Source organism: Chanodichthys erythropterus, chromosome 10, assembly GCF_024489055.1.
Source record: "Chanodichthys erythropterus isolate Z2021 chromosome 10, ASM2448905v1, whole genome shotgun sequence".
NCBI classification, from domain to species: domain Eukaryota; kingdom Metazoa; phylum Chordata; class Actinopteri; order Cypriniformes; family Xenocyprididae; genus Chanodichthys; species Chanodichthys erythropterus.
The window spans coordinates 7,593,267-7,611,326 of NC_090230.1; the positions used below are offsets into that span (position 1 = coordinate 7,593,267).

General features: G+C 37.3%; 1 protein-coding gene across 6 annotated transcripts in view; it reads right to left on the reverse strand.

The window, feature by feature from the left end:
* add3a (adducin 3 (gamma) a) overlaps positions 1–18,060 on the reverse strand; it is a 110,148-nt gene that overhangs the window by 17,278 nt on the left and 74,810 nt on the right. For all 6 annotated transcript variants that reach the window (XM_067395915.1, XM_067395914.1, XM_067395919.1 and 3 more), the window contains 4 exons: positions 15,248–15,470; positions 8,307–8,445; positions 6,306–6,457; positions 4,234–4,314 (listed from right to left, as the gene is read on the reverse strand). In XM_067395915.1, the coding sequence (XP_067252016.1) occupies positions 4,234–4,314; positions 6,306–6,457; positions 8,307–8,445; positions 15,248–15,442 (567 nt within the window). In that variant the 5' untranslated portion in view covers positions 15,443–15,470. The remainder of the gene's footprint in view (positions 1–4,233; positions 4,315–6,305; positions 6,458–8,306; positions 8,446–15,247; positions 15,471–18,060) is intronic.

The window sequence follows — 18,060 nt, forward strand, 5'->3', positions numbered from 1 at the left end:
TCTTAAATTTTTGACTGTGTTCCTAATTTTTTTATTAGGAGCACTTGAGACCTTTTTTGCCCACAATTAACCAAAAATCTGCTAATGTGATCATACCTTCATACCCTAAGTAGTACTATTAAACATCCTGGAGAGTTTGTGCTATTGACATTAACTCTTTACACGCTATTGATTGATTTTCTGTCATTTATGACAACGCTTCCCTGCCGTTCATGAGTTTTAATGGCAATCTGTGTTTTCACTGTTATATTATGGGGGTGCGGTTACGCATCTTCTGAAATATTACAGCATCTCCGGATCTAAAAACAAGTGAAGAAAAATATCATCTGCGTAAACCAGGAGCGAACAGAAGTTGTTTACGCATAAGCTAACACAATCAAACATTCATCGGCATATAAAATCAAAACTGCCTAATGTTACTGAATGAAATGCCGAAACCCACAAAGAGGTAATGGACTGTGTAAGCTTTGGGGGTGTTGATGGACTCAATCTGCATTAATCCTGATCATCATTCTGAATCTGATCAGGAAGAAGTCTTTGACAAAACACATTTTTCTTCAGATTTTCTTTTTTTAAATAAAACTTTCATGCATTTCATATTGACCGTTTACATATTCAAACAACAAAATATTCTGGTGGCCATGAAAGTTTTGTGAACATGATCAAAAATGCTGGCACTGGCTAGGATCTTAAAAATGACCCCAAATAGTGTGGTCATTTTTTTGAGGGGGGGGGGGGGTCAAAATTTACTTAAAAAGCAGAGAACAAAGCCAAATCTACAGATCAGAATGTCATGAAGATTTGGATCTTTTTAATACCCACAACACCCCAATGTCATGACAGTGTGTTTAGCATAGGCATTCTCTTCAAGAAATATTAAAATCCATCACGTTCTTCTCTGTTAAGGGGCTTTGAGCACTAATGAGTGTACAAATGAAAGAGGGTGTGAAAGTGACTGATCACATAGAGGGTTAATAAAACTGACCCAGATAGCTGGCCTCATTCCAGCGGGCACCGACCCACAGCCACGCCCACAGAAGCAGAGAACAGGAGCTCTGAATTACTGTGTCAGCAACACTGAGATCTCACTCTCTTGCAGACACACACAGATAAAAAAAAATCCCGTATGTTCTGACTATGCAAAAGAGTTTGGGCTTTATCCAACTCTCACTATCTAAAACACAGTCCACACAAACAGAAACTGGACAAACCTGTACTGGCTTTGATCCATAAATAAAAGGTCAACAGCAACGATTAAAGCACAAGAGCAAAGAAATCTGCAGCAATCCTGAAACGGCACAATGACTGAGTGTATTTTTTCATGACTGTGAAAAATGTGTTTGTCATGGCAGTGGCCGTAACTCTACCCCCAAACACAATCCAGCACAGTGCAGCATTAGAAAACAGCACTAGCCAGCACAAGAGTGCGAGTTAGACGCATATACTGCCACTGCTCACCTCAGGCGTTTTCAATTCTGTTCACTGAGTCATAAATGCTGCAGGCAGGAGGACAAATGTGCTTCACAAATTCATTCCAGCATTAAATCACCTGATTGGCAGGAATTTGTCAAAACACCATCCACCACGAGCAGCATGTCAAAACTCATTTTACGCCAGCGGGAGAGAAAAACGCTCATAAGTGAATGCTCAATTCTGTTTGTCACCAACTAATTCCAGGGCTGCAGATCTAAGATCTAAACAAACTTTTAGCAAGTGCGTAAATACGGATACAAATGTGTATATTTGATGTGTGCACATTTGTGCTACAGTGGTGGTAAAAAACCCTTAGAACTCAGTAGAAATACTGTAGAAGGAATGATAGTTACCTTCAAAAATTATTGTTAAGATAGTAGTGTTTTCAAAAATATCGATATTTCGATATGTATCAATACTGAAATATCAAAAATGATACCAACACTCCTTTCTGCAGTATCGATACACCAATACCAGCTGCGCATTCTTGCTCTACTCTCCGACAGCAAGTTGACACGCACCAGCCTCCTCTCAATCAGTAGTCTCATTCACTCCGGTTAAATAGTGTTGGTGTGACCGGGGCTGAATTTCAGCACAAGATTGCGCATTCCTACTCAATTCTACTCATTCCCGCAGATTTGCATTTAATAATTACTTTGTTTCTTTATTCAGTTTCTTACCTCAATATGCTAGGGCTAGGCTGTATTTATTTGTGCTGTTAGTAATTCATTTGTTCTTATTACGGTTTACTTGTCTTATTTAACCCTTAAATGCATAAATGTTTCGCCAGTCATTCTTACATATTCAGGTCTTTAGCGACCCGAATCTATATCTAACACGAATGGATCCCTACTTAATTACAGAAGAATAAAATAAATCATATTTTTTTACCTTTGGAGCTTGGAAGGGCTCAGTTTGAGCAGATGTTTTATGCCATCATCACTGTCCTCGTCAGAGCTCATTTCCCAGTACACTCAGCAAATGATAGTTTTGAGAATATTTTTGAGATCGCAAATATAAGCGATTCGCGATCTCAAAAAACTATATCATTTTCAACATCTTCAAAATCAATATTTTGATTGCTGACAGCTTCACCAGATCCATCAGGTGAGTTATATTTGATTGCGTTCAGTACTTGCTCCGCAGTAAATCGCTGAGCCATTTCACATTTTGCTAATGATACTTCCTATTCTCTTGTTTTCTGTCTGAATGAATTGTCACTTCATCATTGTGTATCAGACATTTCCACCTTGTGGAATAAAGGTGAATTGCACTTATTCCATCATCAAAGATTAAATTATTGTTGTGCAGAAAAAAATTATACATACACTTATACACACCTCGGGTCGTTAGCGACCCTATACAACAAAACGGGCATTCTTTTATAATTTTATGATTTTTTTCTTTTTATATTGTTTATAATGAATTGATTGAGGAATACTAAGAAGGTTGATGTCTAACTTTAAAAAATGAATGAGGAGGAGGCTAGTGAATGATGTCAGGTGTCGATAAAGACCCAAGGGTATGCAATTAAGTGTTAAATTCAATTTACCATTTGAAGTCAAGCATTTAACATGTCTACATTAATAATATAATAAAATTCAATATGAATATCTCACATTTCTGACACAATACCATGGTGAAGTTAGTGTTACTACAGTAAACCCAGGGTTGGCTAAGTGATGGCAATTTGTAGATTGAAAAGCCTTCTGACTATATTGCTGCGCACAGTGTTTCTCCTGTTTGTCAGCGCTGTCTTTAAACTAGCTTAAATCACTAAGACATTTGTGTTCTTCATTGAAATCAAACGCTTCTCACTGGATCTCACAGTGCTGTTTAGTGGTCGCATAGCCGAGACCGTTCAGCGAGTAAACGCATCTGCTATAGTAAGCTCACGTCACACTGCCGTATGAACTCGAGTCGAGCGGATAACTGATCTGTGTGGTGTGGTTCAAACGAGCAGTGCTGTTTCATTCCACTTTTGGCACATAAACATTATATTGAACAATTATAAAACTCTTGTTAATGTTTTATTGAAGAAAATTATATAGCGATAATTACGATTATCGTTTTATCACCCAGCTTTCTAGTGCACTCTAGTATGTCAAGTGCACGCTATCAAAGTATACTTTAAAAAGCTGTGCATTCACTTCACAACTGGAGTATACTTGGGGAAATATCCAAATTAAAATGTTTCGTGCTGGGGTTTTCCAGGACCAGGAAAGACAACACCACAATACTATTACAAATTAAGCACAAACAACTACAGGCACTAAAAGCCTCCGACTGACATGAACACACAGGCAAGTATGAATCCAAAACCCACTCTGAGATTTCAAAGAATCGGCCAATTAAGCACGTCAAACATTGGCAACGATCAGAGAGATCAGTCAAGGTCTGCCAACATGTTCCCTCTGTGCAAGGCACATTTCACAAAAACAAAACAAAACAAAAAAACATTAAGCTCTGGGCAATATTAATGTCTCAATTTAGACAGGATGTTATACCACTAAGAAAAGAGAAATGCCAAAGTAGCGCAAAATATATAACCTATTTTATAAGCTATTTGATCAAAATGAAGCATTAAGAAATAATTTCTCATTTAATTAACATAATATGTGACTGATAAATGAATTCCAAAGGAAAGAACGACAAAAGCCTCAAAGTGACCCCAGCAGGCCTGTGGGCGTGATGCTCAAGCCGTTCCCAGAACCGCAATCAGGCTCTGCTGTGATAATGCGAGACAGACAGTTTGTTTACCAGATTGGACGCAGAGGCCTCAGCGAAGGACAGCCCTCTGGGGATGATGAGGATGTGATCCTGCTCCTTACTGACACGAACCTACAAGTTTTAAAAAACACAAATAAGCAGCTGTGTTTTTCTTCTCCTGATCAACTCAGCTCAAGGTTTCTTAATCCGTTCCAACAGGCATCCAGATATTCCAAAATTTGGATATTTCTCTTTTTAGCCCATCAGCATGAGCAGAAATGCCGTACCTACACCATTTATAGGGCTGGGACAATACATCGATGCATCGCGAATCGAGAAGTGATTCTGGATCGATTCTAATATTTTCCGAATCAGGACTCCAGACTAACTTTTTTTACCAGGAGCACTGTAGCCCCTTACTGAAAATTTTACGAGCACAAGTAGCGCAGTTATTCATATTTTCCCCCATTTTGACTGTATTATTGACAAATGCCTTTGTAATAAATAGACATAACTTATAGAAATTACAATGCTTTTACTAATGCAATACTTTTATTTCAAGTTTGCAAGGCTCCAGATTAACATTTGAGGGCAGCACTATGATTCATAATGTTTAAATACTAATTCAAAAGCAAAACGATTGAAAATATATATTAGGGAGTGGAAATGACAGCCACCTACTGGGTAAAATGGCAATTTAATTTATTTTTTATTTTTAAATAAGTGTGAGTTTTCCTACATGTTGAAAATTTTAGTTTCATTAATGGGGGTAATCTATGAAGGATGAACAAATAATGTTTTGGTCATCACATTAAAAACATTTAAATATGATAATGTTAGAGTTTTGAATTGCTGGAAAAAGACGTGTGAAGTACTTGAAGGCATTTGACTATTTCTGCCACAATTCCACGGTTACACTTAGTGTTACTAGATTAAATCCATGACGAATGTTGTTCATTTGTGGACTGAAAGCCTTCTATAACTTGTTTATTCATGGCACAATGTTTCTCCTGGTTTCCACGTCAGCTCTATTTGATCTTATCTCTGTGGTTAATAATGGAGAACTCTGTGCCAAATCTGAATGCTTCTCACTAGATCGCAGCGATGTTATTCATTCTGTGGAGAACTCAAATGCTTTCTTTACTGGATCTCCAAGCGCTGTGTAGTAACAATGTTCCGTTATCAAGATCGGCTCCTGAGTAGCTTGCACTGTACTGACATTGGTCCGAACTGATAAACGGTCCGTGAAGCACAAATGAGTAGCACAGTTTCGTTCCCCTTTACGTTTGCCATTTATTGATGAACAATGTTATGGTGGTCGCGCCAGCATGACTGCTAACAAATTTGATTGCACCGGCACGTAAAATGGTCGCAAAATGCGCAGTCTGGATCCCTGAGTATGTATTGCGATTCTCTCTCAAATCGATTTTGAACTTAGTTTTCAACAGCAGAAGGCACTGCGTGCTTTAGAAACAGACACACTCTGCTTCCTTCCAATTCCTTACCTTCTATAAAATAATCATTCATAAAGTTCGAAAAGGTTGAAGCGAATTACAAGGGTGTTTGCATTGGGCGGTTTACATTAATCTCGCATCACAAAAGCATTCTGAGGTGTAAATACCTTCTCAGACTCAGCTGAACGCAAGAGCGGTCTTCTTCGTGAGCATCTGAGTATGTTAAAAAATAGCCTAGAGTGCCATCTGCTGTTAAAACCTAAGCTCAGAATCGATTTGCGATGGATTTTGAAAATATTAGAAACGATCCACAAATGTGTCGATAGTATTGTCCCAGCCCTAAAAAATATGATGACAAACAGCATCTTTCTCTATTGACGGCCATTCAAATGTAGCCATGTATAATTCAATAATAAATATAATAGTATAATATGACATTATTGGGGATGAAACGAATGGAAAAGCAGATATCTTTCTCCAAGTATTACAGACCTACTTGGCTCAATTAATTGAACTATGTTTATTGCCTGCAGGAATGGATTGCGAAACAATGGATAACACCATGTACATCATTCACTTTAATTTCCTTGTTCTAAAAAAACTGACACAAAATCAACTATAATATTTAATCTTTGGTACCAATATTAATGATAGAAAGCTATGCCTTACTGTAATATAACAGCTTGTGAAGTGGGCCCAGCTGAACAGGTCCACTATTCTGTAGAGGCTGGCCAGTTTGCAGCGGGTCTGTTTCTCTCCCTTCACCATAGTACTGGACTCAATGCTGAACATGTCGTTTATTGGGGTCACCATGCCCAAACCTGAGAAAACAACAATTGTGAACAATTCAAGAACAGATTAAAAACACAGTACTTCTTTCCCAATTGTTTGTGTTAATAGATTTTAATAATTTAAGAAGATGGACTTCAATTTAAGATTTATAAAAAATACCTGAGCACATAACTTAAAATTGACATTTCAGAACTGCTCACATGGGAATATGGACAACAAATTGGTGTGTAAATCGATACCCTGATACTTATCAAACTCAGACTCTAAATAAAGCCAGTGGTGTGTCCTGATTAACTGATAACACCTCAGAAGTGTCCATGAAACACTGATATGTCTCAAACCTAATAAAGATGTTTTAGTTCAACTGAATTTATACAGCTAAAAACACTTCTGAAATCAATTTAACATAGCTTATTTACAACCTTTAGGGATTCTTGTCAAAGAAGAACAAGGAAATCCAATAATACTTTTAAAAAGAAATTAAACTCGATTAGCTCTTCACATCTACAATAATCTCATTTTTTTAGAACTACAGTTAAAGCACAGTTTATCTTACAGAACTCCACTTGGCTAAATGTTCCAGAACTCATCCTTGAGCTCCAGGTGGCTAAACGATCCGGAACTCATTTCAGACCTTCAGCTATTACAAGTTTGGGGAACTCATCCTTGAACTTCATTTGACTATGGATTCCAGAACTGTTTCTTCAGCTCCACTTGGCTGAACTTTCCATAATTCATCCTTAAACTCCAGCTTTCACAAAACATTCTAGAAATTAACCTTGGAACACTTTCTAGACCTCCACTAGCTAACATTCCAGAATACATCTTTGTACTCCAGATGGCTAAACATTCCCATACTACGTTTCCCAAAACCATAGAGAGCTAATTTGATCATAGAGAAGACTGGTGGCAGTGGTCTCCACACTCAACTTTGGCTCACAATGCTTTTGGGAAACACAGCCTAGATCTCACTCTAGAGCTCCAGTTGATAACACATTTCAGAAATCATCTTTGAACTATTTTCAGAACTCCACTTGACTAAACATTCTAGAACTCATTTCAAACCTCCAGTTGACTGAATATTCCAGAACTCATAATAGAACTCCAGCAGGATAAATCTGGAGCTGAGTTTACAGTGTAAGATTGAGAATTGCTTTCAAAATCTCCATTGAATTCAAATGCGGGCAGTCATATTTTATTATGTTAATGATTCAGAAACCACAACCGTGACATTTTAAATGACATGTTTTTGCAACTTCGTATACATAAATGGGAAAGGCAAAATGGGAAGGGAGCTTTGCATTTTGAAAGGTCTACATAGTATATTAATCTCTTATTTCTGAATATCAGATCCAGTTTTCCATGATATATTCTAGAAAATACTCTAGACATACAGACACCTATGAGGTTTAAGCTCTGACTCTGAATGTACAGTAAGTATCGAAAGGGGTCCACTGAAGTTCCACTGATTAGTTCCGCATTGCCGAGCACAGAGAGAAAACAGACACATGTGTGCAGGGCTGGATGGGGTGATAAGGAAGGAAGAAGTAAGATAAAAGAATGCAAAGGCTTTCTTTATTTGGCTGGTCGTATTTCCTCCCTCAATGTTTGTTGGGAACAGCTATTATTTAACGACCTGTATGCTAACAACTCATCTTCTCTCTGGTGCTTTTAGCCTTTTGTAACTGCATTTGTGTATTTTTTTTGTACAGCTCTTTGGTCAACCAATGTTGTTTTTAAATGTGCTTTATAAATAAATTGGAATTTAACTGTGTATCTCTGAACAGGTGGATGAGTGTGGCAGTCTGTGACATGGAGGATTGAAGGAATGTTGCAATCTTTTGCTGTGGAGATGAGCCACACCATGCCGATACTCACTGAGGGGGGATGTGGAGAAGCCCGCTACGGAGCTGGCCATGAAGAAGTCTGCAATCTGCCGCAGAGCGAGCAGTCCTGTTGGGTTATTCCCCTTGTTCATCTGTTCCTGGATCATTCCCTCTAGCTCATCCCTAAAAGCCTGAAAGAGAAAGAAAGCATGAGATTAGAGATGTCTCACACACAGTAATGAGAGATTTAAACCATTTAAACCGTTTAAACCATCATGTACAGTTTTTTCCACTTGTATCTCTGAAACTAGTTAAGTATAATAACCTAGAGGCCTACTCCACTCACTCTGAAGAGCTAGAGGTGACCAAACAGAAGGATATCTGATGTTCTCTACAGACAAAAAGAAGACCGTGAAGGATAAAAGTACAATAAAGCACACTGTCTTTGGTAATATCCAAAATCCTTTCAAGTCCACGGGAACCTTGTAGACTTGAAAATTTATTTTCCATGTTTAAGGAAGGAAATCATACATAACTCCTTTGTAAAACCAGTGATAAAGCTCTTCTGTATGATGTGCTGTCATTCTGCACACCTGCTCGGAGTCTCAGGCTGAATGATCAAAGAGTTCAGGCTAAAGAATGAATCACAGGATAAACAGACGCTGACGGAGTGCTTGTATGCGGGTAATAACAGGAGATTCACTGACACAATGCCTCAGTTATGATGACAGTTCTTTCTTACTGTACAATGCATAAAGACTTGTCTTATTACCAGGTGTGAGTATGTGTCTGGATGTGAGCTGATGAATGTAAAACTTCCTTCGGCACAGTATGCGAGATTGTTACACTGATATGTTCTAAGCATTCAGAATACATGCAAACACTATGCAAAAAACATATATGCATAAACCAGAATAAGAAAGGTAAACAAGTCTTAGCATGCATGCTCTGTTCACTGATAGCCTGATGTATTTTGCACAAAAAAAAAAAGGCGAGCAAAAAAGCAGCAGTTTTAATCTGACCAACTGTAGTACTGGACTGCAATAAGCATCAATCAATCACTCAATTTGCCAATGGTTATTCACATAAAATCTTTGAGAGACACTCAGAAATTTGTTTGAGGCACTTAATACAAGTTAACTAGAACTGTTCTGCTTTGTGATTCTGTGTAAAATAAGTGCGTCCATGTGCAACCGTTCCTGCCAAACTCTCTCCTAGTTTATGTATATGGTTTGTCCATCAGTGCAGTTTACTGGGGCTTGATTACCTAGTCTAGGTGTGAAACAAACTACACAGTAATCAAATTAAATTAGCCTTTAAGTTTGTTTGGTTTTGAATGAGAGCCTAATTCATCAAACATACACTGAGAAGATAAAGGGAAAGTAAGAAGCCACATAAATCCATGCCCTTTATGCTCACATAATAGCTCATAACTACAGTTAGGGGGTTATTAAAGTTTTAACTGTAAAGGTGTGGTCACATTAAAGAATTTTTGTGGGCAAAATCCAGTCATTTCAATAGTAATCCATGAGATTGGTAAAATCACGTAAAGGCGAAAAATTTCCCCACACAGATTTCATCACACGCTCAAGTGGGTCATGCGAATTCGCCATACTTAAAGGATTAGTCCACTTTCAAATAAAACTTTCCTGATAATTTACTCACCCCCATGTCATCCAAGATGTTCATGTCTTTTTTTTCGTCAATCAAAACGAAATTAAGGTTTTTGATGAAAACATTCCAGGATTATTCTCCTTATAGTGGACTTCAAAGACCTCCAAACGGTTGAAGGTCAAAATTTGTTTCAGTGCAGCTTCAAAGGGCTTTAAATGATACCAGACGAGGAATAAGGGTCTTATCTAGGGAAACGATTGGTCATTTTCGGAAAAAATACAACTGTATATGCTTTATAAACATGCTTTATAAACAAATAATCGCCTTGTATGTGCTTCCGCTTTCCGTATTCTTCAAAAAGCTTACGCAGTATGTCCTACGCCTTCCTATTCAACTTACGGAACGAAAGTGGTGCCAGTTACGTTTTTTTCCATAAATATAATAGAGAAGGCATAGGACATACAGCATAAGCTTTTTGAAGAATATGGAAAGCGGAAGCACGTACAAGACCTTAATTTCTTTTCGACTGATGAAAGAAAGACATGAACATCTTGGATGACATGGGGGTGAGTAAATTATCAGGGAATTTTTATTTGAAAGTGGACTAACAGAAGAAAGTACTGCTTGGTTTGAAAGTGACTTCTGTGTGAGCTCTGCTTCATAAATCACTTCACTATTGACAAAAGACAATGGATGTTTTTGGCTTGGAAAATTTTGCAGAAATTTTGCTAATGCGAACGCACTTTATGAGCAATAGTAATAGTGACGCTTGTCAAAGTAAACTACACTAAATAGGTGTGAAAGAACACAGAATCACTCTGAGATCAGTTTTGTGGTGTGCAGGTTTCATTCAGCGAGGTGCTTCAGAGGTGAACAGCATGATGAAAGATTAACCGTGAGAATCAAACATGCCTCCAAAACAAACCAAGCAGCCAACATGCTTGCACAGGGTTACGCCCTCACAAAAACATGGGTTATAATGCCCACACTTGTCATTAGATCAAAGCAGTGATGATCTAACTCCATAGCAACATTAATATCAAACCATAAAACTGAATCAGTCATGGTGGAAGATGTTATCTAAGCTTTAACACATCGTTATGTGGGTCAGAGTCAGTACTGAAGTGCTGTCTGACCCGACAAGGTGAATTTGTTTTAGTAACCCATTCACCTCACTCTATGAGCACATGGGCCGCTCTTCAAACGCAATGGTGCAAGCCAAAACCGGCCAAATGTAGCTGAATTACAAAGGTGAGATGGAGATATCCTGTGCTCTAATTCCCTGTGCGAGTATTAAATTGTGCTTGAATGAGAACTGGACGCCCGGGACAAGGCACGAACGATCCCGCCTGCCTCTCAGCATGAATTCCTCTCAAATGTGAGGGTCCTGACCAACCCAAACCACAGCGCTCTTGGAAAACAGCTACGACTCTGGGAATGGCATGGTTTAATGCTGAAGAGGGAAACAGAGGGGAGAGTGGGGGAACTAAAAATAACTCAAGGGAGGAAATTCAAGACAAATTCAATTTTGCCATTACAGTTTAATATCATTAACATGTTGTTTAACCTCCTAAGCAAATATCAGACAAGCAATGCCTGCGGCCCCTCAGAGCAAACTGCTATTTTTCCTCAGTTTCCAGAACTTGAGATGTCTTCATTTGTTTTGGTCGTGACAGCACAGATGAGGTCTAAGCATAGCAAGCTCCGCCCTGCCTATAATAGTCTGACCTTAAACACAGTCTACAGACAGACGTGTAATTTAAGCAGCTCTCTTCCACACACACACACGTGGAAACCCTGATGCTACAGAGGGAGAAAGATGAAAGAGAGGCCTGTTGAATCAGCTCTGATAGTGCAGACGTAAACACACAGCCCAGTGTGCCGATACACCTGCTGCCTACCCTGCCTGGCTCCGCTCCATACAGAGTGAAGGATGAGTGAGAATAGTATAGTGTGTCTCAGAAACACGTGCTCAGACAGCTGCTGCTAATAAAGCCCAGTGGGTGATGCCGTAATTAACCATGCTATCACACCACCTCTGTCTTTATCACAATAACAGAGATTATAATGACAGAAAGAATGCATTTCCCTTTCACATACTGACACTGAAGTTTAGCCATTTTATGTTTTCTTTACAAAAGCAAATTCACAATAATATCTCGAAAACTATGCAATTACTATGCTACAAGAAACCCCAAACAGGGCTCCAGACAAAAAAAAAAAAAAAATCATTAAGGAGCCATTGGCTCCTATAGAGGGAAAAAAATTTTTTAAGAGCCAAACAACAAGGAACTTAATTTTTTAAAATCACTTATTTTTATTCATCTTGTTGTGTTTATATTACAGTTTCAGCATTTTCATCTTATCTCTGATTTTTCTGGGAAATGAATGTCACTATTTTCACTTAATATATTTATTATTAACATGTTGACAATAACATATTAACAATAATAACATGAAATAATACTTATTTCTATAACTTTGTTGTTTTTTCGATATCTTTTGAGTTATGGAACAGTTTTTGTCATTGTTTGTAACCTATTTTTTTGTACAATAAATTATAAAAAAAAATTACAACCTGAGAAAGCTACAGAAAGAACCAGCTGAATTCAACATACCCTAACATTGCTTAGTTCTGGTGACTTCGATTCCGATTTCTTTAGACATTGTTTTTCAGGTAAGACGTAACAGTCACTCGTCCAAATGCAACTTGTTGAAACTTTGTATAATTCCGTCCTCGTAGTTTTTTTTCTCATTAAAACTTAAGGTGTTCATCAGTGATTGCATATCAAGAGCAAAGACATGTTTGTGTGCATTTTGTTTTGTGCTTGATCGTCTGTGTGAAGACTGCGCATTGTGCATGAGCAACAAGAGAACTGATAACAGCAGCAAAAAACAACTCATTCCAGCGAGAGATCACCTCATATTTAACATTGACCGATAAATTTATCGAATTGAGATATTTCTTTTAGATACGTCCGTGCGTGCCGCAAGATCGAGACATGTCCCACCTGCAAATTATGCCTATACAATAAGTAGCCTAGCCTACTTTGAGGAAACTATTAAAATATTCCACAGAATGAATAGTTGCTCTTGTTTTATTTGTTAAATGTCATTATGTCGTTGTATTAGAAACACCCTCGCAGCATTCGCAACATAAGTCAGGAGAAATTGTGCATCTCTTTAGTTTACAGACTACATTGCAGGAGAATATTTGTTTTAAATGTGAATTGTTTTATTTAAAAGTAGACATGTCATGCTTTCTTTAGATGTAGGCTATGTTTCATGTTTGTGTGATAATTATTCACAGAGTTTCAGTTCATTTTTTTAGACATTTCAGAAAGATTAAAAAAACAGATGAAAGCGCATTCTGTTTTAATTTTTTTTATTTTACAAAAGCAGAAAGTTTTGATTTTATTGTGAGCGTACACAAATAAAATAGACCATTTGTAGTTTGTGATGATGTTTTGCACTAATCTGTATCGCCAAAAATGACGGAGTAGTTGTTTGAGCTGTCATGAGGAAAAAACCACCAAAACGCGCCGGCGCGAAAACGTAGCCTATTTAGTTTCATATTTATGTTTAAATATTAGACTATAACCTAATATTAGTTTTTAAATTTAATTTAGGTTGATTATGAAAAGTGAACAGCATGACTAAGATAGGCTAATAAGATGAGCAATATGTCGGGAGACATGCAGTGGGTCGGACGTGATTTTGACCACTTCATTAAGTTTTGTTTTGTAGTAATCCTTTCTTCAAAGTGAATTTCGTTTTGTATAAATTGTATCTTAATTTTAATCAATGTTTTATCGACCAATTGCCTGGATTTAATAAATAGGAAGAAAACCAAGAACGCCGGGTGTGAACGTCATAATTAATTGATAAGATATTTTAGTTGAACATTATCTGTAGACATCACAAGAACTGGAACCTAGCTGGAACCTTAAAATGACCATTAATACTCTTCAGTGCCTTAAATAGTATAACAAGACTTTTATGCCCTTAAATTTATCTGATGAGCATGAGCGGAGTAAAATAATGAAAGTGATCAGCATGATTGATATTCAAAACGGTAAGCACGCGCTGCATTGTGTGTGTATCTGCAGTCTGCGAATTTATATGAAGAAATGGGCAGTTGTCTCTTTTACGCAGGAGCAGAACTGTGTGTTCAAATGCAGTCTATGGAAGGAAATCTGACAGCATTCGGTCATCAAAAAGATCTTCATTTGTGTTCTGAAGATGAACGGAAGTCTTATGGGTGTGGAATGACATGAGGGTGAGTAATTAATGACAATTTTCATTTTTGGGTGAACTAACCCTTTAAATGTTTTTGAACGAAGTCTGAAAGAAGTGCCCAAGAAACATTATTATTAATGTTGCAAACAGTTGTGCTGCTTAATATTTCTGTGGAAACAGCGATACATTTAAGGATTTTTTTTTTTTATGAAGTGAGGGACGAATCTGTATTATTCGCTGTGTTAATCAACAGCATGTGACAGATGTCGTCCATACAGCTTAACTTTTATTGAACCCAGAACGTTGCTTTGAACACAGTATGTGTTTACTGAAATGTCTGCAGGAGTGTAATCTGTGCAGTATGTTCACTGTAATCTCTCCAGTGTGTGTTAACTGTAATCTTGTGTGTGTTCGCTATAATCTCTCTCTACTGTAGGTCAGAGGTGCTGGGCTGTGCTTCACTGGCAAGATTGTGTATGTATGTTAGATGTGGATGTTGGTGGTGTGCATGTAATAGGGTGTGGTCTTCCAGATGGGTTTTATGGTGCAGCTGTGGCTTTGTGTGTACGATTGAGCTGTAACTAAAAACATCACACCAGACGCACAATTAACTTGCTGACAAATCTACAAGAATAAAGCATAAATATTTCATTGAGAACAGAGAGGCCGAGTAAGGTGCAAGCAGCTGGCTTCAAAACTGACTTTAGAAGTTCATGCCAAGCTTTGAATGTAAACTTCATGCTGGCATGGTGTTTATTCAAAACCACACAGCTTGAGACAACCTGTAAAATCTATAAGTAAACAGTTTTACATTACAGCACATTCTTGCCAACTAAATCTGTGGAAAAGTGGAAAAACATCCCTGTACAGTACAAACCAACCAAAACATTTGTTTTAACAAAACTGTGTACACAAGTGTCGTTTTGGAGTGCACTGAAAAAAGTATTCTAATTAAAAACAATTTTCACTGTGAAACTGCTAGTAGATTTCACAAATATTTCCAAAAATTGCAGGTAACCCAGTGAATTAAACACAAATTTATCAGAAATAGTATTTTCTTATAAAACAATTCAATAACCTTTGATTTATTTTCAACATCAAAATAAATTTTATTGACAGTGAGTATATGTGTTTTCTTACTGGACTTTGTAGTATCTGTGTGACTCTTTTCTTCTGCTCCATCATGTTGAAGTCTTGTCGCAGGTCAGGTGACATGTTGCGTGCGCGCAGGTATTCAGGGTCATTTTCATTGATGCGGTCAAAGTAGCCCTCCCGTTTCCCCATGCTGGGGGGCGGAGGGGTTGTCACCACCCCCTGTTTCGACTCCCCACTCATCTCTAATGTATTTTCCTGCTGTTTTCACCTGGAGAGAAAGGAAAAGATTCAGCTTGAGCATGTGTGGAAACATAGTTATCCAGACCGATTAGATACAAAAATGTGTAAATACTTATTTATCCCAAATAAACAATACAATACATAGTGCACTCACTGAATGAAAAAAAAACCTGCGAGAGGAAGTCTGTGCACTTCATTTGACAGGCAAAATCAGAAACGTCCCGAGGCTAAACTCATCATCCCACACAAACATGCACACAAGCCCATCGATCAATACAATCAAAAAACAGGCACCTGCACATTAACTGAACTCACTTGCTGAGAGTATCACTATTCACAATGGACCTTGTTCTTTGTTCACCCTGGACAAAAAGAAGAGAGTGGCTGTCCCGCCAACAGTGAAGGGTGGCGTCAGGTCAACCAACAGGAGGGCAGCACTATCCTATAACACTATCAGGTTTAGTTAGGCCTGATTTTTTTCTCTCTCTCTCTCTCTCACACACACACACACTGTTGAATTTCTCTCTCTAGTTTGAGTCAAGCTGTAAAGTACTAAAAATGAATTTCTCAAAAGTATATATATATAATTACACACACACTACCGTTCAAAAGGATCGGTAATATTTTTAATGTTTTTAAAAGACGTTTTGTCTGCTCACAAAGGCTGCATTTATTTAATTTAATTTAATTAATAAATACAGTAAAAACTGTTATATTGTGAAATATTATTACAATATAATTAACTAATATAATTATACAATACAAATAACTTTTATATTTGAATATATTATACAAAGTAATTTATTCCTGTGATGGCAAAGCTGAATTTTCATCATTAGTCCAGTCTTCAGTGTCACATGATCCTTCAAAAATTATTTTCATGTGCTGATTTGCTGCTCAAGAAACATTTATTGTTATCAAAGTTGAAACAGTCAGTAAAAATTATTTTTATTTTTTTGAAAAGAAATGAAAGAAATTAATACTTTTATTCAGCAAGGATGCATTAAATCGATCAAAAGAGATAGTTAAGACATTTATAATGTTACAAAAGTATATATTTCAAATAAACGCTGTTCTTTTGAACTTTCTATTCATCAAAGAATCCTGAAAAAAAAAAAATTGCACACAAATATTTTGTACAATTGTACAAATTAAATGTTTCTGGGGCAGCAAATCATCATATTAGAATGATTTCTGAAGGATCATGTGACACTGAAGACTGGAGTAATGATGCTGAAAATTCAGCTTTGATCACAAGAATAAATAACATTTTAAAATATTTTCAAATATTACAATTTAAAATATTATTTAAATTGTAATAATATTTCACAATATTACTGTTTTACTGTATTTTTAATCAAATAAATGCAGCCTTGGTGAGCAGACGAAACTTCTTTTAAAACCAGTAAAAATCTTACCGATCCCAAACTTTTCAACAGTAGTGTATATATTTGAAATATATAATAAGAATATAATAAGAAATTCATACTTTTTTCAGCAAGGATGCATTCAAAGGATCAATAGTGAATGTTTTGACATTCAGCTCGGACCTTTTTTCAAATCACTTCTGCTGTTGTGCCAGACTGTGTCAGGCATTTTCCCAGGCCTCAGTAAAAAGCTTTCACCTGTACCTCTCTAGGCTTTCATACTCATTTTCTTCTCCAATTCATTCTGGAGGGGTGGTGGGCTTCTTTTCTCTGCTGTACATTGCTAAGCTGCTCATTCAGGTCAAATAGCACTTGGAAAGATGGTTCAGATTAGAGGCACACAACTCTGCTAGAAACACACACACAATTATGCACAGGGTGGGCTCAATAACAGAGCCCAAGCCAACAGGAAGCAATACTATGCCACACATTTTTAGGTATGTGGACTACACACACGTGCAACACTTGAAAAAAAAAGAGAACAAATAGCCCTATTAACCTGATTAAGAGTTGTGTTCTAGGTTAAAAAGCCAAATAAACACACACAAAACAAACAAATAGGCTACAAACTCTAAAATCCATCTGAGCACATGTGACTAACAGGAAGAGGGGAGCTTAAGGGGACGCTGCTTAAGTTTATTATGCTTTAGACAACAAGCCATACACGCACGCACGCACGCACGCACGCACGCACACACACACACACACACACACACACACACACACACACACACACACACACACACACACGCGTTTCAACTTATGATGCAATATTCAAACCTAGCGAGCACTGGCTACAACTGACGTGTGCTGACAGATGACGACAACGCTGACACACCCACACAGAAACACAACACGAAGGCTGCCAAGCCTGAAAGGCAGAACTATGAACAACTCTAAACAATGACAACAGCAGCAGATGGGTGGATATTACCAGACAAAAACCACAGTATTTGTCCCTTCAAGACCCAAAAATGAAAATTCAGTTTATTCAACCTCATGTTGTTCAAAAACACTTTTCATCCACAGAACAACAAAAAAAAAAAGTTACTTATTCTATAAAAAAGTAAAAGAGAGAGAAAAAAAAACATTAAAGTAGTTGTATGATTTTTGCACTTTTATTCAGCAAGGATGCATTAAATCATATGTGACCGTAAAGACACTTCTAAGAAGCACAATTCTTTTCAACAT